The 23,428-nt window shown below is 41.7% G+C and overlaps 1 protein-coding gene across 11 annotated transcripts in view; it reads right to left on the bottom strand.

The window, feature by feature from the left end:
- Positions 1 to 23,428, bottom strand: part of Pogz (pogo transposable element derived with ZNF domain) — a 59,198-nt gene that overhangs the window by 19,264 nt on the left and 16,506 nt on the right. For 8 of the 11 annotated variants that reach the window (XM_036189789.1, XM_036189790.1, XM_036189791.1 and 5 more), the window contains 4 exons: positions 10,344 to 10,468; positions 8,265 to 8,423; positions 2,689 to 2,864; positions 1,100 to 1,208 (listed from right to left, as the gene is read on the bottom strand). In XM_036189789.1, coding sequence (XP_036045682.1) covers positions 1,100 to 1,208; positions 2,689 to 2,864; positions 8,265 to 8,423; positions 10,344 to 10,467 — 568 coding nt within the window. In that variant the 5' untranslated portion in view covers position 10,468. The remainder of the gene's footprint in view (positions 1 to 1,099; positions 1,209 to 2,688; positions 2,865 to 8,264; positions 8,424 to 10,343; positions 10,469 to 23,428) is intronic. The other 3 variants (XM_036189797.1, XM_036189793.1, XM_036189794.1) reach the window with 1 other exon arrangement.

Genomic DNA, 23,428 nt, shown 5'->3' with positions numbered 1-23,428 from the left:
TATTTATTATTTTTATACTTTATTTGTGTATGTATACATATGTGTGGGTGGCATGCATACCATGTTGTGCATGTGGGGTCAGAGTACACCTTGTGGGAACTGGCTCTTTCCTTCCACCATGTGGCTTCTAGGGAGTGAGCAGGTTATCAGGTTTGGAAGCAGTCCTTTTAGCCCTGAGCCACCACCTACTGGTTCTGAGGTTTCCGTCTGTATGATTAAATAAGTTATTCTCTTTTTGACCTGAACTGTAGAAAACCTGATACATAAGAAATATGACTTGGGGGAAAAGCACAAGATTCTTTTTGGTACTAAAGTTGAACCCAAAGCCTCAAGCAATGCTAAGAATGCACTACCTTCGGTTATACCCAGCCCAGGATTCTTTAATATTCCATTATATGGTCATTGGTAGTATTATCCTCAAAGGATATATCATTTACTTAACTTACATCTAAAATCCCCCAACCTCCCTGCCCTGGTTTGTTTGTTTCTTGAGACAAGACTGGCCTTGAATTCATAGTAATCCTCCTGCTTCAACCTCCTGAATATTGGATTCTAGGAGTGTGCCATCATGCTTGGCTGCGTATCCAAACCTATGCTTTAAAATTAAATTTATAATCCTACCACATAAATGAGTACATGTATATGGAGTATGAAATTTGTGACTTTGCATTAACAATATTCTTTCAGGATAACAAACTTAATCAGCAGATATTGATAATACTAGTTAAGCCTTATTTTAACTCATAAAGGGTAGTGAAAAGCTAAACACAAAAATAAATTTACTACGCTGGCCAAAGGCTAGAAACTTTTTTTTTTTTTTTTTGGTTTTTTGAGACAGGGTTTCTCTGTATAACAGCCCTGGCTGTCCTGGAACTTGCTTTGTTGACCAGGCTGGCCTCGAACTCACTGAGATCCACCTGCCTCTGCTGAGATTAAAGTGCTGCACCACCACCGCCCAGCAGGTTTAAATTGTTGAGATCATATTTTAAATTTTTCTTTAAATGCTTTCAAGTGATCTAGAATATTTTGAGACAACAACAAAAAGAATCCCCAAATACCTGGATGCCAGATTATTCCAAATGGATAAACATCTCCTTACCTGGGACCAGTGTAATTGGTCTAACTGTTTGTCCTTGTTGTACGTTCAGCACAATCCCAACCTGATTCATTGCATTTTGTACAGGCCGAACATTCCTTACAGGAAATCCCTGTGTTAAAAAGCAGAATGACCTTTAACAGGAGAGCGACTACCCCAATGACAGCCCCTAGTCTTACCTAATGGGTCTCGCTCTGGAGTTACAGCTTTCAAATGACTGAAACAGGAAATTCTCCCATGCTAGATTTCTGTGAAATGTTTTTTGTTTTTTATTTTTGTTTTTTGAGATGGGTCTTGCTAGGTAGCCTAGGCTGCCTCCAAACTCCTAATTGTGTTTGCAAACATCTTTGTTTTATTTTGAGACAGCGTTTAAGTAGCCCAGGTTAGCCTCAAACTTGCTATGTAGCTCAGGCTAGCCTTGAATTTATGACAATTCTGCTTCATTCTCCTAAGAGCTAGGTTTACAGGTATTCACCAACACACCCAACCTGTTTAGCAAACTATTAGTAACAAAAAAAACCCCCAAAATTATGTATCCACAGACTGGTACTTTGAAGGGAAAAACCAAAATCACTAACAGTATTTAATCTCGTGTTCCAACATATAAACAATCCTTGTTTTATATGCTGCTCCCAAAGCCCACTTTCAAAGTCACAAACCTCTGATAAATTAGTAAGAGGTTATAGAAACTAGGAAGCCTTAAGCAGAGAGAAGCACGTGCCTTTAGATTCCACTCAGATTTGGGCTTTCAAAACGTGCAATCACTACCCTGTATGGTAAGCCTTCCTTCTTCCAAGACCACTGACTTTACACACGTATCTTCAAAGCCGGCAAATTTTCCCTAGGGGGAGAAGCAGCTCAGGCCAAAGGAACACTTTCAAAGCAAGTGTGAGAACTTAAAAAATTAAGTTTATTTGATGTGTAGGAGTTGTTTTGCCAGCATGGATATATGTCCACCACAGGAGTGCCTGGTATCTACTGAAGTCAGAAGAAGGCATTAGGCCCTTGAAAATGAAATTGTGTAACAGTTATGAGCTGATATGTGGGTGCTGGGAATTGAACCTACGTCCTCTGCAAGAGCAACAAATGCTCTTAACTGGTAAGCCATCTCTCCAGTTCTTGGTGAAGGCCTTCCTTTCTGTTTTTGTTTTTTGTTTTTGTTTTTCCTTTTTTCTTGTCTTTTTCCTTTTCAAGACAGGGTTTCTCTGTGTAACAGCTTTGGCTATCCTGGAACTCACTTTGTAGACCAGGCTGGCCTCAAATTCACAGAACTGCCTGCCTCTGCCTCTAGAGCGCCGGGATTAAAGAAATGCACCACCACTGACTGGCAGCATTAAAGAAATGCACCACCACTGACTGGCAGCATGTTAAGGCTTTCTAATTCTAACTTTCCCAATGATTTCTGTCCAAACTTTAATCAACTCAACAGACTTCTAAGGTGTATGGACAGGAAGTATGCAGGCAAGGTGCTATAAAGCGAACCTCAGTTCCACAGGTAAGACTCAGAACCATTTCTAATGGTGATGACAGAGCCTCGGGAGGCCATAGTCTTCATTGCCTTTACAAGTCCCAGAATTCCAAGTCGTACTCACCTGGGTAGTGATGAATATAGGTTGTGAGGCCACGGGGGAGCTAGTCACATGGTTGGCATTCTGCATGACCTGGACAGGTCTCAATACTGGTTGAGTAACCATTGTTCCCAGGCTGGGTGCTGGATTCTGGGTCAGAATGAGTGGCTGTCCACCTTGCTGGACCAAAGTATTACCAGCTAATGGGTAAAAGGCAGGGAAAACAAGAAGAAAGCCATGTTAGAACAGTGCTAAACCTGTATTCTATAAGAAACAGTAATCACTGTCTCAGTTAAGAAATGGTGTCTCAGATGCCAAAATTACTCAGCTGCCACTACTCACCTCAGGCTTAATGTCACCAAACTCTATAGCTAAGAGGAAACAGGTGGGTTGGGACAGTTCACTCACCTCACCCTCGTCTTAACTAAGGCTGAAAGACACCAGTTCCTATCTTCACACTAGTGACTGAAGTGATCACACAATTCTCCCCAACCACAGAGCAAAAAAAGAGAAGACTCTCCATATTTTAGGTAAAAGCTATTTGTAAGAAGGTGACTTGTTATTAACTAATCCCCTTACATTTTTTTTTACGTTTATTCATTGTAAATATATGTGTGAGTGTGTGTTCCATGTCCTATGTGTAGAGATCAGAAGACAGCTTGTGGGAGTCAGTTCTCAGGGCCTCAGGCTTGGCAGCAAGTGCCCTTTACTCACCAACTCATCTTGTAGGCCCTCAATTTCTTTATTGTTGTTTGAGAAAGGGTCTAGGTAGTTTGATGCAAAATAACATCAGGTTGTGGTCACCCCCAACTATAGAGTAATTTTGTTGCTACTTCATAACTATAATTTTTCCACTGTTTTGATTTATAATGTAAATATCTGATATGGATCACTATGGGGTCATGACCCACAGGTTGAGAACCACTGCTAAGGCAACCTAAGATTCTAAAGAGTCTGTTCCTGTGTGTGTGTGTGTGTGTGTGTGTGTGTGTGTGTGTGTGTGTGTGTAGTCTTATACATGGTAGGCAGATCAAGAGAGAAATACATGCCTTGATCTGTTATGTACAGTACCTTGGAAGGTATAATATGGGCCAAAAGAATATAAATGTATGTTTTTATTCACAAGACCTAAATCAGTATTTTTATATCCTTAATGATGTTAGGTAATTATGCCTATTACATAACTGTAAGTAAGTTGGTCTGATAGTAGAACATTGCTGTGTTACTGAGTATTTGAGTGTTTACTGTATGTGTCTAATAAACTCCTTAAAATTTCAGGTGATGGTTTAGAAAGTTGATAACTGCAACAATAAAGAATGATGAGAACGTTTAAAGAACAAAATAACACCAGACATTCTTCTACAGGAAATACCAACTGCGGTGGTCTGGGTAAGAATGGCCCTGTAAGTTCACGTTTGACTGCTTGGGCAGTTACGGAACAGCTGGAGAAGGACTGGGACGTGAGGCCTTGTTAGAAGAGCTGTTATCTGAAATAGCCTTGTTATAGCCCAGGCTGGCCTCAAACCCAGCCAACACACCTGCTTCAGCCTCCTAAGTGCTAAGATTATAGGTAATTTATGCACAAATTTTATCCAGCACTCACTGTAGCTCTTCAGAGGTGAAATGTCAAATGTGCCTTTGTTGTTGCTGTTTTATTTTTCTGAGACAGGGTTTCTCTGTGGTCTGTTTGGGTTTGTTTGTTTGTTTGTTTGTTTTTGGTGCCTATCCTGGATCTCGCTCTGTAGACCAGTCTGGCCTCAAACTCACAGAGATCCACCTAGCTCGCCTCCCAAGTGCTGGGATTAAAGGCATGTGCCACCACTGCCTGGCTCAGTGTACTTTTTATACTCTATTGTTAACACATTAGTCAAATAATGGAAAATATAGTCATCAAAAATGTTCGAAAGGGATTGAGTAAGCTGGGTGGTGGCAGCGCACGCCTTTAACCCCAACTCTTGGGAGGCAGAGGCAGGTGGATCCCTGAATTCAAGACCAGCCTGATTTACATAGTGAGTTCCAGGACAGCCAGGGCTATACAGAGAAACCCTGTCTCAAAACAACCAAAACCAAAATAGAATGTTAAAAAGGGCTGGAGATGTAGCTCAGTTGGCAGAGTGCCTGCCTAGCATGCATGAGGCCTTTGGTTCAAATGCCAGAACTATACAAGTCAGGCTTGTGTTACATGCCTGCAATCCCAGCATCAGGAGTAAGAAGTTCAAGGTCACCCTGTTGCAAGTTTGAAGCCAACCTGGAAAACAAGACCAAGTACAAAAACAAAACAAAACAAAAATGTGTGCACATGTACACACTTGTAAATCTAGCACTTGAGAGACAGAGGCACAAAGGTCAGGAGTTCAAGACCAGCCTTAGCTAAATAGAAATTTCAAGGCTAGCCTGGACTATATGAAAACCTCCCTCAAAATCAAAACAGAGAGCTAAGGAGAAAGTTGGCGAAATTGTATAGAAGTAACTACTTGTGCTGGGCAGTGGTGGCACAACGCACTTGGGAGACAGAGCCAAGCGGATCTCTGTGAGTTCGAGGCCAGCCTGTTCTACAGAGCGGGATCCAGGACAGGCACCAAAACTACACAGGGAAACCCTGTCTCGAAAAACAAACAAACAAATGACAGAAGTAACTACTTGCATAAATGAAGAATTACAAATAATCATTTCCAAGTGATAGGACAATTAATTTTGTTCTCCCTTTTGACTGTGTTGCCTAGATTTTCTCTATTTTTCTTCTTTCCTACTCCATTTTTCTCTAAGACAAGATATTGTTATTTAACAGACTGGCCTTGAACTCACAATCCTGAGTAGTATGATCACCGACATGTACTGCCACATCATGCATGCCCTGTTCTAACATTTTCTACACTCACTTATTTTTATTTTGTGTGTGTATGTGCATGTGGGAGACAGTGGCTAGCCTCAGGTGCCTTATTTGGGTTTTGACTTTCTTTTTTAAGATTTATTTATTATGTACACAGTGTTCTGCCTGCATGTTTGGTGAATGATAGAAGAGGGGAACAGATCTCATTACAGATGGTTGTGAGCCACCATGTGGTCGCTGAGAATTGAACTCAGGACCTCTGGAAGAGCAGCCAGTGCTCTTAACCTCTGAGCCATCTCTCTAGCCCCCTGGCTTTGTTTTAAGACAAGGTCTTTCACTGGCCTGGAGCTGGATGAGACGGCTAGGCTGGACAGTGAGCCCCAAGGATCTACCTCTTTTCATCTTCTTGATACTCAGGACTGTACATGGTTCCTGGGAACCTAACTCAAGTCCTTGTGCTTATGTGGCAAGCACTGTAATGAATGAGCCATTTCCCAAGCCCCTGCCTCTTCCTTTCCTATGACAGGGTCCCATGAAGCCTAGGCTAGCTTCAAATTTAATGATGAAACCAATGATGACCTTTAACTTCAGGTGTTCCTGCCAACCTGTGGAGTGCTGTGACTACAGAGGTGTGTTACCACATCCAGTTTATGTGGTGCTGGGGACCTAACTCAGGGCTTTGTCATACTACAAATGCATTCTAGCTGAGTTACATCTCCAGCCCCACATATTATTTTTACAGCAATACAATTTATTATTTTTAAAGGAAATAAAATGACTACATAGGCAGACAAAGCAGAAGGAACCAAGTTTATGACCAGCCTGGGTAGTTTAGTGAAACTCTACCCCAAAATAAACACTTAAAAGGGGGCTGGGAGATGGTAATATAGCTCAGTGGTAGAGTGTTCACCTTAGTATGAGGCCTTTATTCAATTCCCAGTATGTGCGTGTGCATGCGCACATGTTGTGTGTGACCATGTTCAGTTCCTAATATAAAACACACACACACACACACACACACACACACACACACACACACACAAGAAAAAAGAAAAAAGAAAAAAAAAAAGAAATCAAAGAACATAAATACAACCTTTTATTCCCAGCACTCAGGAGGCAAAGGCAGGTGCATCTCTGCAGGTTTGAGATCAATCTGGTCTACATACCAAGTTCCAGGCCACCTAGAGCTATAAAGACCCTGCCTTATAAATAAATAATGTTCTTTTAGCAGTACAATGAGTCCATGAAAGCATATATTGCTATGAATCCAATATAGAGACCCTGCCTCAAAATAAATAAATGAACAAATAAACAAACGAATGAATGAATGAATAAATAAATAAATAGAGTTCTTATTTAGCAGTACAATGAGGCCATGAAAGCATCTATCATGAATCCTAAAATGGAAACTGTCAGGAATCATCTTCAGTTGTAGCACAAATTGTTAGAAGGTCTTATTAATAAAAACAAACCTGGAGCTAAGTACTGGGGTGAATGCTAGAAGATCAGAAAAGCAGAACAAGCCACAGCCACCTCACCTTGCCAATTCCTCAGGTGATCCTGTTTCCTCAGACTGAAAGCCTTTGAGTGCTCACTCAAATGGATCTCAGCTGAACTGCTGCTAAAAACCTAAACACTTAACAGGCTCTAGGTTCCTGGTCCCCACACCTTATATACTTTTCTGCTTTTTGTCATCACTTCCTGGGATTAAAGGCGTGAGTCACCATGCCTGGCTGTTTCCAGTGGGGCTTTGAACTCACAGAGATCCAAACAGAACTCTGCCTCCCAAGTGATAGGATTAAAGGCGTGTGTGCCACCATTTTCTGGCCTCTATGTCTATCTGGTGGCTGTTCTGTCCTCTGATCCCAGATAAGTTTATTAGGATGCACAATATATTGGGGGACACAATATATCACCATATTCAGTATGTAGAAAGTCACCAATAATGAAATACAAGTTGGGTATTGGCACAGGTAGAGGCAGGAGAATCAAGAGTTCAAGGCTAGGATGGAGAGATGGCTCAGTAGTTAAAAGAGCACATTTTGCTCTTAAAGAGAAACCAGGTTCAATTCCTAGCACCCACATGGCAGCTCACAACCATCTATAATTCCAGTTCCAGGGGCCCCAACACCCTTAGACGACATCAATCATACAAGTGGCATACAGACATACATGTACACAAAACACCCATATACATAATGTATATTTTCTTTTTTAAAAGTGAGTTACTGGCCAGCCTGGGCTAAATGAGACCCTATTTCAAAAACAAAACAAAACAAAACAAAAAACGAACTAACTAAACTTAGTTTCTCTGATCAAAAAAACACCCTGAAAATGGTATTCCTTCACCATTTCATCCTAGCAGAAAGCAACTCTTCTCTTTAATACCAAGGAGCCAACAATCAAAGAAACCTCCCAAAGACAACAGAGAACATGCCCTGGGAAAACTCCTAACCAAATGAACAGGACTCTCTGATCTAAAGTGTGTGTGTGAGTGGGTAAACAAAACCAACCGACAACAGTTGAGTTCATCTGTTCTACTCCAGAAATGATCAAGCAAGAATCCGCTGACCTGACTCAAGCTGTAGCATCAACCCAGCACTGACTGAAGGAACACAGCACCTACAGCATTCCTTCCACACCAAAGAGCAGTTCCTCAAGACTTCTCCAGCTAGCACAGCCACGGGACCACCAGGGACGACAGCCAGGGAGGTCTTTTTCATTCTCTCATGCCTCTGTCCCAGAAGACTTTCCCAACAATCCCACTTACCATTGTTGTTGGCAATTAGTGTGACAAGAGTCTTCTTTGTACTGTCGCTGTTCTGTGCCCCACTGCTACTAACAGTAGTGGATGTAGAGAGGTGCCCAGCAACAGATGCATGGGCAGCAATGGGCACTGGAGCTGAGACTGGCTGCTGGCTCACAGAAACTGTGGGGAAGGGAAGGCACAGTCACTTGGAGACAGGGACAGAAGACACTAAAGGATTCTGCTTCTACTTTTCCCTCTTCACCTTGTTTCAACAGTTGGAAAGTTTCCTACTTCATTCAAAATTCCAACTACTGATGGGATTTTTCATCCTAAATGCCTCTCAGCCTACCATTTAGACACAATCTCTTTGGTCTTCATGTCTTCTCCTACTGCTATGATAAAATACCCTGACAAAAATCAACGGAAGGGAGAATGGGCTTATATGACTCACAATTTCAGACTGCAGTCCACCACTGTAGGAAACTTAAGGTGGGAAGAATTGAAGCTGCGCATCATTAGACTGAGTCAAGAGCAGAGAACAAAAAAATGAATGCATGCATGCTGGTGCTCTGCTCACTTACTCCACTCCTCAACGGTTCAAAACCCTCTTCCTAGGGAATGATGCCACCCACAATGGGCGGCTGGGCCTTCTGACCTCAATTAATGTAACCAAGATAATCCTCAACAGACATGTCTGCAGGCCAACTTAATCTAGTCTCTGTCGATTCTAGATTGTGTCAATTTGCCAAGTAAAACTAACCATCCTATGTTCTTTGTCTTACATTTCCTGGTTAATTAAGTTAGGTCACTGCAGGGCTGGAGAGATGGCTCAGCAGTTAAGAGCACTGGCTGATCTTCCAGAGGACCCAGGTTCAATTCCCAGATACCACATGGCAGTTCACAACTCTCTGTTAACTTCATTCCAGGGGATTCAAGGCCAGGAGATTCTTCTGACCTCTGTGTACCCATGTATGCATGTGGTGCAGTCATACATGCAGGCAAAACACCCATACTTATTAAATAAAAAAAATCTTAGCAAAGTTAAGTCATGGACCTCTGAAGCAGGACTTCAGTATTTTGCTTTCTACAACACTACTGTATCTTTAGGACTCCTCGGTTTACCATCACCACTACTAGACTTTATAATCCTTCATAACAAGCCACCTGAAAAACTTGTGTCCTTTTTCAGCCTAAATCAATGCGATCTTCCAGTCTCAAGGAAAGAAAAGACAAAAAAAAAAAAAAACAAAAAAAACAAAACAAGACTCCAAACTGGTATAATTCAGGAGAAAATGCCTATTTTGTGAATTGAGGGCAATCTAGAATCTTACCCCCACAGCACTGATAAAATAGAAGGTAACAAATCTTAATTGATAAACTGGCCACTAAGACGGACACAAAGCAAACCAAGTTCAAGAAAACAACAAGTGCACTGTGACTAGGGACACAAATCAGCTCTGACACACGCCACTTCACACCCTTGTTCACAGAGGTTCGATAAGAGGACATTTGACAAAGTTAATCCAATCTCAGTTTCTGAAGTGAATTAAACAGTTTACACATTTTATAAAGAAGCAGATACTCATAAGCTAAAGCACAGAAAAGAAGGTAATGCTGATGCCATAAAAAAGCAGTCTTAGATACTCCTAGTCTCCGTCTCTCTCTCTCAGCAGGGTCTCACTCTACAGTCTCTAGTTAGCCTGGAACTTACTATGGACCTCCGGCTTGAGGTACGCTGTCTCAGGCCTCCTAAGAGTTAGAATTATAGCTGTGAGCCACTATGGCTTTCTCTGGTTTCTTTCTTTTTTTTTGAGACAAGGTCTCATGCAACTCAGGCTGGTTTCAAACCTGTTGTACAGCTGAAAATGACCTTGTGTGTAATTCTCCTACCTCCACCTCCACTGCTAAGATTACAGGTATGTACTAGCATCCCTGACTTATGTATTGCTGAAGACAGGGTATAGGCAAACACTACATAACTGAGCGACACCCCCAGCCCTCTCTCTGGATTCTTAAAATTCTTTCTCTATATCACACATCCTTAGCAGTTCAAAATAATTAATGTCAACAACAATCTAAGAACAAAAGGACTTCAGTTACCTGGAGTAGTTTTATCCACTGAATTGTAATCTTCAACAACAGAGTCCTCAATGACATCACTGATTTTCTGCCATGGCTCCAGTTCCTCCTCCTCACATTCCATAAACAGGTCGGTGTCCGCCATGCTACAAGAAAAAAATTAGTAAGATACTGATCTAGAACTGGAGAAACAGTTTTATACCAAGTGTCAAATATTTGTTTGAAAAAGGGTATACTGTAAAATAGGCTAGCATGGCATTTACTAAGCTGCCCACACCGGTCCTCAACTCAGGGCAACCACCCTGCCCCAGTTTGCCAATTGCTGGCATAGTGCGAGCTACCATCTTACAGCTACAATCATATTTGTGACTTGATCAGTAACCTACCCCTCTCTATGCCACCACTGGGTCAGAGTGACAATTGACAATTTTTACCCTTGAAAATGAGAATCCTTTCTACAGCAAATATTTCGGTAATCGAGCTTATAAGGGTGAGTAAGTGCAGTGGCATGCAAGGATAGTAGGGATGGAACTATTTTATCCATTATAAGCTGTTTTCCATTACTACTGATCTATTTATTATCACACTATTTGTTTATATGTATGCGGGTATGTGTGCCATAGAATATATGTGGAAGTTAGATACCAACTTTCAGGAATTGATTCTTCCCCACCACATGGGTCCCAGGAATCAAACTCAAGTTGGCAGCAGGCACTTTTATCAGCTGAGCCATATGAAAACCCAATCCTTTTTTTTTTTTTTTGGAGATAGGATCTCACCAAGTAGTCTCAATTGGCCTTGAACTTGCTATGGCCTGAACTCACAGAAACCTGCTTAAGCCTCCCAAGTAGGGAATTAAAGGCATATGCTAAAAGCAGCACGCTATAAGTGACAGAAAGCTAAAAGGAGGCTAGGCTATGGGGGAGGGGCACAGAGGGGACAAGCAGGGAAGAGCTAGGAAGATGGAGAAGGACCTGAGTTCAGTCCCCAAAACACCAAGTATGGTGGTGAGATACTTTTAATTAAAGCACCGGAGAAGAACAGACATGGGCAGATCCTGAGGCCTCACTGGCCAGCCAGCCTACACTAGCCAAAACAGCAGCTCTAGGTTCAATGAGGTAAGTAAGGTGGCAAAAAAAAAAAAAAAAAAAGAAAAGAAAGAAAGCCACACCAGGAGGTAGAGGTGCACGCCTGTAATCCCAGCACTTGAGAGGCAGAGGCAGGTGGATCTCTGTGAGTTCGAGGCCAGCCTGGTCTACAGAGTGAGATCCAAAACAGGCACCAAAGCTACCGAGAAACCCTGTCTCCAAAAAAAAAAAAAAAAAAAAAAAAAAAGTAAGGTGGAAAGCAACTAAGGGAAATACCTAACTTCAACTTCTGGTCTAAACACACACACACACACACACACACACACACACACACACACACCACCCACCCACCCACCCACCCACCCACCCACCCATCCACCCACCCATCCATCCACCCACCCATCCACTGCCCCCTCTCATGAATAGATACATATATACACAAATTGTTAGAAAATGCCACAATGAAGCCTAATGCTGTGATTGTTAATTTACATATATTTTAATGTAGCCGGGTGGTGGTGGCACACGTGACTGTAATACTTAGGGTTTTTTGTTGTGTTTTTGAGATAGAGCCTCACTATATAGCCCTGGAAATTGCTATGTAGACAAGCTAACCTTAAACTCAGATAAAGATGGCTATTTCTGCCTCCCAAGTTTGTGTCTGACTCAAGTTAGTTTCTTTTCCTTTGTTTGTTTGTTTTGGTTTTGCTGAGACAGGGTCTCTCCATGTAGCCCTGGATGTCCTAGAACTCACTCTGTAGACCAGGCTAGCTTGAACTCAAGTGCTCCATCTGCCTCTGCCTCCCAAGTGTTGGGATTAAAGGCGTGCGCCTCTGTGCCCAACTGTGACTTGATTATTGTCATTAATACAAACTAGACTCATGAGAAGAAAGTCTCAGTGAGGGACTGCCTATATTGGGTTGGCTTGTGTGCATGTCCTGGGAAACTTTTGTTTTAATTTTTTATTTCACTTTATGTGTAAGAGTATTTTGCCTGTATGTATGTCTATGCACCATTTGTGTGCCTTGTGCCTTGGAGGCCAGAAGAAGGTGTCAGACCCCCTAGAACTAGAGTTACAGATGGTTGTGAGCCTCTATGTGGGTGCTGGGAACTGAACCCCAGATCTCTGGAAGAACAGCCAGTGCTCTCAACCACTGAGCCATCTCCCTATCCCCTTTAAATTGACTGATGTGGGAAGACCCAGCTCACTGTGGAGACCATCAATCCCTAACAGGTATGCTGGACTGCATAACTGTAGAAAAACTGAGCTAACAGAGGTGAAGAGCACTGGCTGCTCTTCCAGAGGACCCAGATTCAATTCCCAGCACCCATGTGGCAGCTCACAACTGTTTGTAACTCCAGGTCCAGGGGATCTTGCATCCTCAAATGTAAGCAGGCAAAGCACCAATGCACACAAAATAAATAAATCTTTATTAAAAGAGAAGAAAGAGAACCCGACCAGAGCACAAGTAAGCAGGCGAGCATGTGTTCATCCATTGCTTTTCTTTCTGTTCTTGACTGTGGACACAATGAGACCAGCTGTTTAAGTTCCTGCCTTGACTTCCCTACAATGATGATAGGCTATAACCTGGAATGAATTGTAGGCCAAAATAAACCTCTCCCACCTAAACTGCTTTTTAAAAAGATTTACTTTGGCAGATAGGTAGTGGCACACGCCTTTAATCCCAGCACTTGGGAGGCAGAGGCAGGAGGAGCTCTGTGAGTTCGAGGCCAGCCTGGTCTACATAGTTAGTTCCAGGACAGCCAGGGCTACACAGAGAAACCCTATGTTGAAAAACAAAATAAACCAACAAAAAAGATTTACTTTGTATGCATGAGTGTTTTTGTCTGCATGAGCAACCATGTTTGTCTGGTACCCACAGAGGTCAGAAGAGAAAGTCAGATTCTCTGGAACTGGAGTTATGGGTGACTGAACTACTACTACCTGAATGCTGGGAACCAAACCCAAGTCTGCTGCAAGAACAGCAGGTGCTGTAACCACCAAGCATCTCTCCAGCCCGGGGTGCTTTATCTCCAGGTATTTTTATCTGAACAGCAGAAAGGAAACTCTGATTGTGGGTACTGGTTCCCCTTTTAATGTTTGCACCTAAGGAAAGAACCCCATTTACCATACTCTAGTCTAGTGCTGCCCATATAGGAATTCTGCAAACTGTTTCCAGGACCCTGGAGTCTACTTTTAATTTGCAAATACTGCCTACATTATATGCCTCTTTCAGAAACAAAGCTTTTCAACTAGGGCTGCTGTGTTGTGCCCTCCAGTATGAGCTGAGAAGGGGTCAGTTTCTTTGTATTGAAATGAAACTAATACTATCCTCAATGTTCACACAAAGCCTTTGTTGCAAAGGTTATCAGGGTCCTTAGTATCATAGTACTTTCTGTACCAAATCTACAAGCCTGTAACAACCAAACAGAAGAGCCAACCACATCATTCTGTGTATTAAGGTATAAATTTGACCACTGTACTTTAAGCAATGTCCAACAGATGGCACTGTCTTCTTTGAAAATGTAAAGCATCCCATAATGTCTCAAAGAGTCAGGGACTACCAGGAACCCAGTTTGTGAACCTGTTTTAACTCGTAAATTGTTTAACTTGATTCTAGGGGACCTCTAATTGACTATTTTAATTATGCATGCCTTTTCAAACCAAAACCACAAAGGGAAAGGAAAAGAGCAAACTATCTAAAGAATTACTTAAATTCTCTCATTCTGCTTAACATATATAGATTAGACAATGCTAGCAAGAAACTGAATTCCAGAAATTAGAAAACAAAACCACAGTGCTGGTGAGATAGCTGGTTGGGTAAAGACACCCCACAACCAAGCCTGACAACTTAACTTCAGTCCCAGCATCCACATGGTCAAAGGAGGACAAACTCTCACGAGCTGTCCTGACTTCCACAAGCATGCTGTTACATGGGTACAACACTCCAACACACACATTTCACATTCTCATTCTCTCTCTCTTACTCTCTCAGAGTAAAGGTAAAAACAAGAAATATATACATTTGAGCCAAAGATTACAAAACACATGCCTTTTTATTTACCAATATAGTTCTGGTTTTGGAGGGACATTTTATGTTGCTGTTCTTTGCTATAACTTTATATTGTACAACCTTCTTGCAATCAAGAACCCAGAGTGGTTCCAGCGTTCAGGTAGCCTCTGCAGACGTTAAAAGGACACTACTGCAGTGGTGACCAACTAAAAACAACCTCTCCATATATGCCACAAAATAGTTTTCTTTTAACTGAACTGAGCTATCTAAAAATTGTGATCTTCATACTATGCCTGTGAATATTTTAACAGCATATTCCAAAGGCTGATCTTTTATATCAAGTATTTATAATCTTCCTCTCCTTCCCATCTCTGCCTCTAGTCCAAACATGGTCTTACCTGTAGTTCAGGGATGGCCTGAAATCTGCAATCCTCTTGCCTCAGCCTCCACACACTAGGATTACAGACTGTACCATCTCTTAAGATACTCTAAACAACTGAGATATATGATTTTTGGTTTTGTGAAATAATGAATCTAAATGACACAATTTTTCCAGGGGAATAAATTATGTTGTTCCTCCATGAAAAAGGCTAATTCTAAAACTGAAAAATGAATGGGAAAGCAAGATGTTTATGTTCTAACTCCTTAGGAACAAGAAAAATAACTTTTCCCCTCACTTGTAAGTACTGCCAAGTAGCCAACACAATTAAAATGTTCAAAATGTAAAGAAAATTCAAGTTATCAGAAACAGTTCCTTCCTTCCTTTCTTATGTAGAAGGGACACGATGATCAGAGACGCTGTGCAACCCAGTTAGCAGTAACTGCTGACGGAGAGCATATTTTATACTTATCCCCAAAATATATCCGAAAGACTTAGACCTTGATTCTGGCCTAAACCGGCATCTCAGAGTGTGACCCTTTTCTTTCACTTCAGCGTGTATATTGTTTGGGAATGAGAGACTGCTGGAGGTACCGACCTAAATCAAACACCTGCTGAGCTGTAAGATCAGCACCCTTCTTCCTGTAGGACTGGGTGATAACTAAGTCAGGTCAGCAGTGGGGAGGGAAACAAGAGGATCCATCCCCCAGAGCTCTGGGGCTGGTAAACCTAGCCTCTCAAGGTGTGACTCCTAAGCCAGTGAGAGGCCTTGTCTAAAAAATAAAAAAAAAACATGGTGGGTGGAGCTGGTAATCAGGTCAGGGTTAAGAATGCTCCCACAGAGCACTCAAGCTCAGTACCCATGTCAGGTGGCGCACAACCAACAGTAACTCCAGGAGACCCAATGCTTCTGCCCTCTGTGGGCACCTGCACTCATGGCACACACCTCCACACAGATGCACACACATACACGTAGTTATTTCTTTTTTTTTTTTTTTAAAGGCCCCTTTGGAAAGACAGCTAAGGTTGTCCTCCACACACATGCACATATACAAACAAGCACATACATCCACACCAAAAAACTTCAGCAATATAAAATGTTGTATTTAATAAAGATACTCAAGGGCTGGAGAGATGGCTCAGAGGTTAAGAGCACTGACTGCTCTTCCAGAGGTCCTGAGTTCAATTCCCAGCAACCACATGGTGGCTCACAACCATCTGTAATGAGATTTGGTGCCCTCTTCTTTATACATAATAAATAAATCTTAAAAAAAAAAAGTATTAAAAAAAAATCTTAATGGAAATGCCCTTCTGATGAGTAACTTGCATTAATTACTAATATGTAATTACATATATGCATTTTGTAAATATCGTGTAATATTATAGATATGCATACATGTGTTATGTATCTATGTATATGTGTGTCTGTTTCGGTTCGAGTATACATGGATATTATTCTTCGGAATGTCATCCTCCTCCTTCCAAAAATGGTTCCTCACTGGCCTGGAGACCAATAATTAATCGAGATTGGCTAGCTATGGGCTAAGGATGCTCCCTCACCACCACACCCAGCTTCTGGGGAGCTTCGGCCCCACCTTCTTTCATTCTTAGATCATCACAATTATATGTATTCCCTTTCCTTCCCTCAATGAGAGACCTAGACCATTTTCCCTATTGGCACAATTTATACACAGTTAAGAAAATTTAAGCAGCTAGGTGGTGGTAGCACACACCTTTAATCCCAACACTTGGGACCAACCTGGTCTACAAAGTGAGTCGAAAGACAGCCAGGGATACTCAGAGAAACCCTGTTTAAAACAACCAAAAAGAAAGGGGGGTGGGAGTTAAGCAAAATATAATGAAACCAACACCAATTTATATACAATTATAATACAAGTAATTATAAGGCTGTTTAAAATTATTTTTAAAGTATTTTGTAATGAACATCAGGCAGTGGTGGCGCATGGCTTTAACCCGGGAGGCAGAGGCAGGCAAACCTCTATGAGTTAGAGGCCAGCCTGGTTTACAGAGTGAGATCCAGGACAGCCAGGGTTGTTACACAGAGAAACCCTGTCTTGAAAAATCAAAAAACAAAACAAACAAAAAAACAAAACAAAGAGCTACTTGCTTCTCAAGACCCGGGTTCAATTCCCAGCACCTATACGGCCACTCACAACTGTCTCTAACTCCGGGTCCAGGGACATGACACCCTCACAGAGACATACATGCAGGCAAAACACCAATGCACATGAAATAAAAATAAATAAATTATAAAAAAAAAATTGGTTTTGTTAGTTTTTTTTTTTTTAATTATTTTTAGCTGGGTGGTGTAGCATGTGCCTTTGATACCACCACTCTGGAGAGGCAGATGGGATTCTATGAGTCTGAGGCCAGCCTGGTCTATAGGGCTAGTTCCAGGACAGCCAAGGCTACACCAAGACACCATCTCAAAAAAAAAATCTTGCCAGGCGGTGGTGGCGCACGCCTGTAATCCCAGCACTCGGGAGGCAGAGGCAGGTGGATCTCTGTGAGTTCGAGGCCAGCCTGGTCTACAGAGTGAGTTCCAGGACAGGCTCCAAAGCTACCGAGAAACACTGTCTCGAAAAACCAAAAAAAAAAAAAAATCTTTTAAAATTTGGTGTATAGTTTTTTGCCTGGTACCCATGGAGGCCAGTAGAGGGCATCAGACCCCTGGAACTAAAGTTACAGATGGTTGTGAGCCACAATGTCGGGGCTAGAATCAAACATAGGTCCTTGGGAGGAACAACCAGTGTCTAAACTGCTGAGCCATCTCCAGCTCAGTATTTTTTTGTTTTTTTATTTTTACTTATTACTTTGTGTGGGTACTGTGAAGCACACTAACACATGTAGAGATCAGAGAACAACTTTGTAGAAACTTTTTTTTTTTTGACCAACAGGATATTGACAGACTACCACAAAGACATCAAATAAAACCACTGCTGAGCCAGTGAGGTGGCTCAGTGAGCAAGGGTGCCTGTCACTAACTCTGAAGACCTGAGGGTGGTTCTCAGGACCCACATGATGGAAGATGAGAATCGACTTCCTCAAGTTGTCCTCTGACATAACACACACACACACACACACACACACACACACACACACACACACACACAATAAAACATAATAAAGAGTTTTAAAACTACTCCTAACAAAAATAGCTGGGGAGAGAGTTCAGCATTAAGAACAAACATTCGTCTTGAAGGACCCAAGTCCAGACCCAACCCCCTCATGAGGAAATTTAATTTGCTCTAACTCCAGCTCTAAAGCAATCTCATGTCTTTGGCCTCCATGGGCATCTGTACTCAAATGCGCAACACCACACACCATACACATATACACAGAATTCAAAATAATACATAAAATCTTAAAAAAAAAAAAAAAGACCTATATACACCCTGGCTTTGTCTTTTCCTTTCCCTCCATCCCTCCCTACTATGAGGAAATGAGATAAATCCAGAAGTAGGACATTCTACAGGAAAATAATCAGAGATGCAGAGTATGAGACATTCTATAAAACACTAAGATTTGAAAATGTCAACATCACAAATAAATGACATCGGTGAAGACAATACCCCATTAGAAGAAACTGAAACTACAGAAACAAATGAAACTCATGAATCTTTGCAGGGTCTTGGCTCACCAAACGGCTATGAAAGGAATTTTGGCACCATATGATAGCAAAAGCCTCTAATCCAAGCAACTGGAAAGTGAAGGCAGGGGAATCACAAGTTCAAAGCCAAATACACAGAGTTAAGTCGAGTCCAGACTCCATGAGACTCTGCTCTCCCTAACCTTCAAAAAAACAAACAGGAGGGTGAAGAAGAAATCTGAAGTTAAGCATTCTAGCTGCTCTTCCAGGGGATTGGAGTTCAGTTCCAACTCACAACCTCCTCCAACTCTAGCCCCAGGACCCTATTCCTCTCTTCAGGCCTTAGTAGGCACATACTTTTAAAAAGACATGGGGTGGGGGTAACAGCTAGAGATGGCTCAGAGGTTGAGAGCACTGGCTGCTCTTCCAGAGGACCTGGGTTCAATTCCAGGCACCCACATGGCAGTTCACAACTATCTATAAATCCAACTCCAGGGGACCTGGCACCTTCACACAGACAAACATGCATGCAAAACACCAATGCACATATTTAAAAAAAAAAAAAAAAGAGGGCATTTTGGGGGTAATTGAAATATTTTAATATAGACTACACATTAGAAGACATTCAGGATTTTTTAATTTTATCGGGTAATGGCATAATTGTTATAGAGGATTTATTATGTATACAGTGTTCTGTCTGCATGTATGACTGACTGCAGGGCACCAGATCAAATTACAGATGGTTGTGAGCCACCATGTGGGTGCTGGGAATTGAACTCAGGACCTCTGGAAGAGCAGTCAGTGCTCTTAACCTCAGAGCCATCTCTCCAGCCCAAGTACTTATTCTTAGCAAACACATAAATAGAAATTGGAACTAATAAGTGGCAATGTCACAAATGTGACTTTAATATGGTTTAGTAGACATTTTGGCCTTTTTATAGCAAATTATCAACTTTTCATATTTGGCATAGGCCAAAATATTACAAATCATTGTTGTCTAGGTCATAGGTCCTTAGTGTTACTTTCATTCAACCTTTTCTACATGCATTATTGGTTATAATCAATCTCTTTCTAAAAGAAGAAAGAGGTCACAATACAGAAATGATGGGGAAAAGGGTAGATTATTCAATCTACTTTAATCAAAAAAACTTAATCTTATATATTTTAATTGGTATGGACTTTAGTTTACTGACACAAATTTAAAGTTATTCCTGTTATGCTGTATTAGGTATTGAGTTTATTCAACTCAACTACAAATGTGATGTATAATTAAGAAATACGGATTAACAGTCATCTGTAATAAAACTTATAGTCATGTTAGTTAGGTTTTCTAAGTACACAAAGATCTATTTCAGGTAGGTAATCTTCAAACACTTCAAAGACCTACAGAATATGGCATTTAAGATGTTTTAATAACTTATACTTTTCATGACAGTGAGACACATCTGCTCCTGACAGCACCAGTGTATTCCAGAGAAGATAGCGTCAAAGAAACTCCATGTGGAGTTTGTTTTCTTTATGGCAAAAGCTAGCCATGTGGGCAAAGAAACTGCCCTCGTCTCAATTACTGACAGTTACTGTTCAAACTGGACCAGCAGGACAAGAAAAGTGACTGCAAAACTTTGCCAAGACAAGGTAGGACAGTCCTTCAGAATTCCTGCTCCACTGGAAAGTCTGTCAGACACACTAGGCCTGTAGGCCAGAGCTGGATGCCCCAATATTACAGAGAAACTCTGGGTGACTATCCAGGCAGCCATTTGTTTCTGTCATTTCTCACATTTTTTTGGAAGTCGCTTGCCTACAGTTCCTGCTTACCCAGGTAACATTTCCTTCTCAGGTCTTTGATGGAGTTAAAAACTAGACAGTTACAATTAACTTTTTCCTTAGTTATGACAAAAGATAAGTTAGATATGAAACTTCAGACTCACCTAGATAATTGAGTGTTTTCTCTGATTTTGTCAAATATAGACTAGATATTATAACTGTAACTTCCCCCCCTGGAGCTGAGGATCGAACCCAGGGCCTTATGCTCTAGCAAGCACTCTACCACTGAGCTAAACCCCCAACCCCGTAACTATAATTCTCGATAACTGTTGTGTTGTATGTAATTTTACTATGCTACAGTTAAAAGTTAAAACCTTCCTTTTTGATTAGACAGAAAGGAAAAAATACTGTGGGATGATCCTTCTGTACACTGTGAATATGTGTTGCTCTCACTGTTTGATAATAAAGCTGTTTTGGCCTATGGCAAGGCAAGATGAGGTTAAATGGTACAATCAAACTGAGTACCCAGATGAAGAGGGGCAAAGTCAAGAAAGATGTGAGCGCCAGGCAGTGGTGGTGCACGCCTGTAATCCCAGCACTCGGGAGGCAGAGGCAGGTGCATCTCTGTGAGTTCGAGGTCAGCCTGGTCTACAAAGCGAGTTCCAGGACAGCCTCCAAAGCTACACAGGGAAACCCTGTCTCGAAAAAAAACCTAAATAAATGAATGAATGAATGAATGAAAGAAAAAGGAAGATGTGAGCCAGCCACCCAAAAAAACAAGATGCCAGAAGACCGGTAAAGCCACGGCCATGTGGCAATACATAGATTAATAGAAATGGGTTAATTTAAATGTAAGAGCTAGTTAAATAATAAGCCTGAGCCATCGACCAAACATTTGCAATTAATACAAGCCTCTGTGTGACAATTTGGGAAGTATTTGAGACCACCAGGTGGTTGGGACAAAAAGGCTCTGCCTCTGGTTACAAACAACCTTGCAGGTGTACTTTTTAAGAGGGGGAGGGGAGGTCTGTGTTAGAATGGGCTAGGATGTGATGGTAAAGGAGATAGGGAATGAGGGGGAAGGGGACAAGGGAAAGAGGGCAGGGGTGTTTGTCCCAGAGGGACAAAGGACTGACTCTGGATAGAGGGGAGACGGGTGGCATATGGGTAAATTGAGGTTTATAAAGGTAAAGGGGAAACCCCTTGTTAGGATGAAGTGTTTAATTTTAATTGGGCATGTTCATTAGGTGAGCCAAAGGGGACTTCTGGCTGCTGGACTTTGGTAGAGGAAGAAGTGGCCAAATAAGGGGCTAGACCATGGTGGCTAGCTTTAGGAATGTAGTCTAATGGTTTTAGCAAGGCAGAGGGAAGGGGGAGAAGGGCAAGGCCTGCCAGAGCCACATTCTCAAGCAGGCTGGTGTCCCTTCAACTACCATTATCTTTCTGGCTAGTAACAATTTTAGCTGAATTTTTTAAGTTTCCCTAAGGCTAGATGCAATTATGAGGCTTATATATACAGATTTCTCAGACACCAAAAAATAATTAAGAAATAAGAAATGGGGAGGTTAAGAAATGAATCCTAGGTAGATTCTATAGGCCACAAGAGATATACTGTGAGATAAAGTCTTCCATTAATCCATTATTAACATCTTGGCAAACAAGCTGGTTTCTGTATTTTGCAGTAATTATACTGGTAACATGATGCACTCCATTTTTTGATGCACTCCATTGTAACAATGTAACTCACACAGTCCTATCAGTAATATCCAGCCTTATCTTTGGCATTCATCCTTCCATCCATGATAGAGCATTTGCCTAGCATGTGCTGGGTCCTCATTTCAATGCTCAGCATGCTATAACTTGTATTTTGGTAGGCTTTTTTTACTTCTGAATTAAAAAAAAATTTTTTTTTGATTGTACGTCTGTGAGAACAGAATATGTGCTTCTGTATGTGTACAAAAGCCAGAACAAAGTGCTGGGGGTCCTCTCCTATCACTCTCCCCAAACCTGAAGCTAGCATCTTCTTAGCTAGGCTGGAAAGCCACCAAGTCCCACAAATACTTCTGTTTCCATTGCTAGCAAAGCTGGGGTTGCAGGTATGTACAGGTTGCCCAGCTTGTTATGTTGAATGCCAGGATTTCAACTGCGGTCCTCCAGATTTCAGGACAAACACTCAACTGATGAGCCGTCTCCAGCCCCACCCTTGTACTATTTCACACTTCACATTGATTACATGGAAAAATTGGCTTACTGAGTTATGTCCACCTTCCAGATGGCATTTTCATCACGCAGTGTTTTTAAGACTTCATGCGCCATGTAACCTCCCAGTTTCTCCCCGTCCCTCTATGACCCCCTTGTTTTGAGGCTCTCTCCAGGACAGTCTTGAACTCAAGTAAATTCTTCCCCCTCAGCATTTCACGGGATTACCAAGATGCACCATCACACCCAACTACTTATTTTTTTATAAACTATTTTTATTCCATGTGCATTAGGCTTTGCCTGCATATTTGTCTGTGGGAGGGTGTCAGATCTTGGAGTTACACACAGGTATGAGCTGCCAGGTAGGTGCTGGGAATTGAACCTGGGTCTTCTGGAGGAGCAGTCAGTGAGTGTTCTTAACATTGAGCCATCTTCCAACCCCCTCAACTACATTTTTAAAGTGACAGTTATTAACTACGGCTATTATTTTTTAAAGTTTGTCAAGTCCTGGGAAGATGTTAAAACTCAGACTGTTAAGTTTCAGAACTCTAATTTTCCTTTATCACTGGAAACAAATGTCAGTTGCTTTCCTAGTACTGACAAGTCACTCCATTGTCTTCCAAAGGACTCAAGTGGCTGTCAGTCAGTCAGTCATCCCTCCAGGTGAGAATGCAGCTCTATCAAACAAGTGGCTTAGAGCAACTGAACCCCACAAAAGCTTTTCCTCATGACAACAGTCCCACCTCCACACAGCAGTGGCTTTACCTTCATACAGTAATGCTGTGACTGTTACAAGGTAATCAACCATTTTCTGATTGAATTGGAGCCCCCTCCCCAGGGAATTTACATGCAGTACTTGAAGCTTCATGAAAAGCTGGTAGTTGAGAAGGTCATAGATCCTAGTGGGGAACCTACAGCTGTTATTTTGCTAAACAGACATTGCATACCCATCAAATGGCCTTCCAAACAAACATGTATGTTTAGGCTCACAGTGCTTCTGTCAGCTCTGCTCAGAGAAGCATCTCTCTGCAGTGTCTCATCATGCATTTCAT

The sequence above is a fragment of the Onychomys torridus genome, chromosome 6 (genome assembly GCF_903995425.1).
Source record: "Onychomys torridus chromosome 6, mOncTor1.1, whole genome shotgun sequence".
Taxonomy (NCBI): domain Eukaryota; kingdom Metazoa; phylum Chordata; class Mammalia; order Rodentia; family Cricetidae; genus Onychomys; species Onychomys torridus.
The sequence above is the reverse complement of the archived record's forward strand: the minus strand, read 5'-3'. Positions and strand labels throughout refer to the sequence as shown.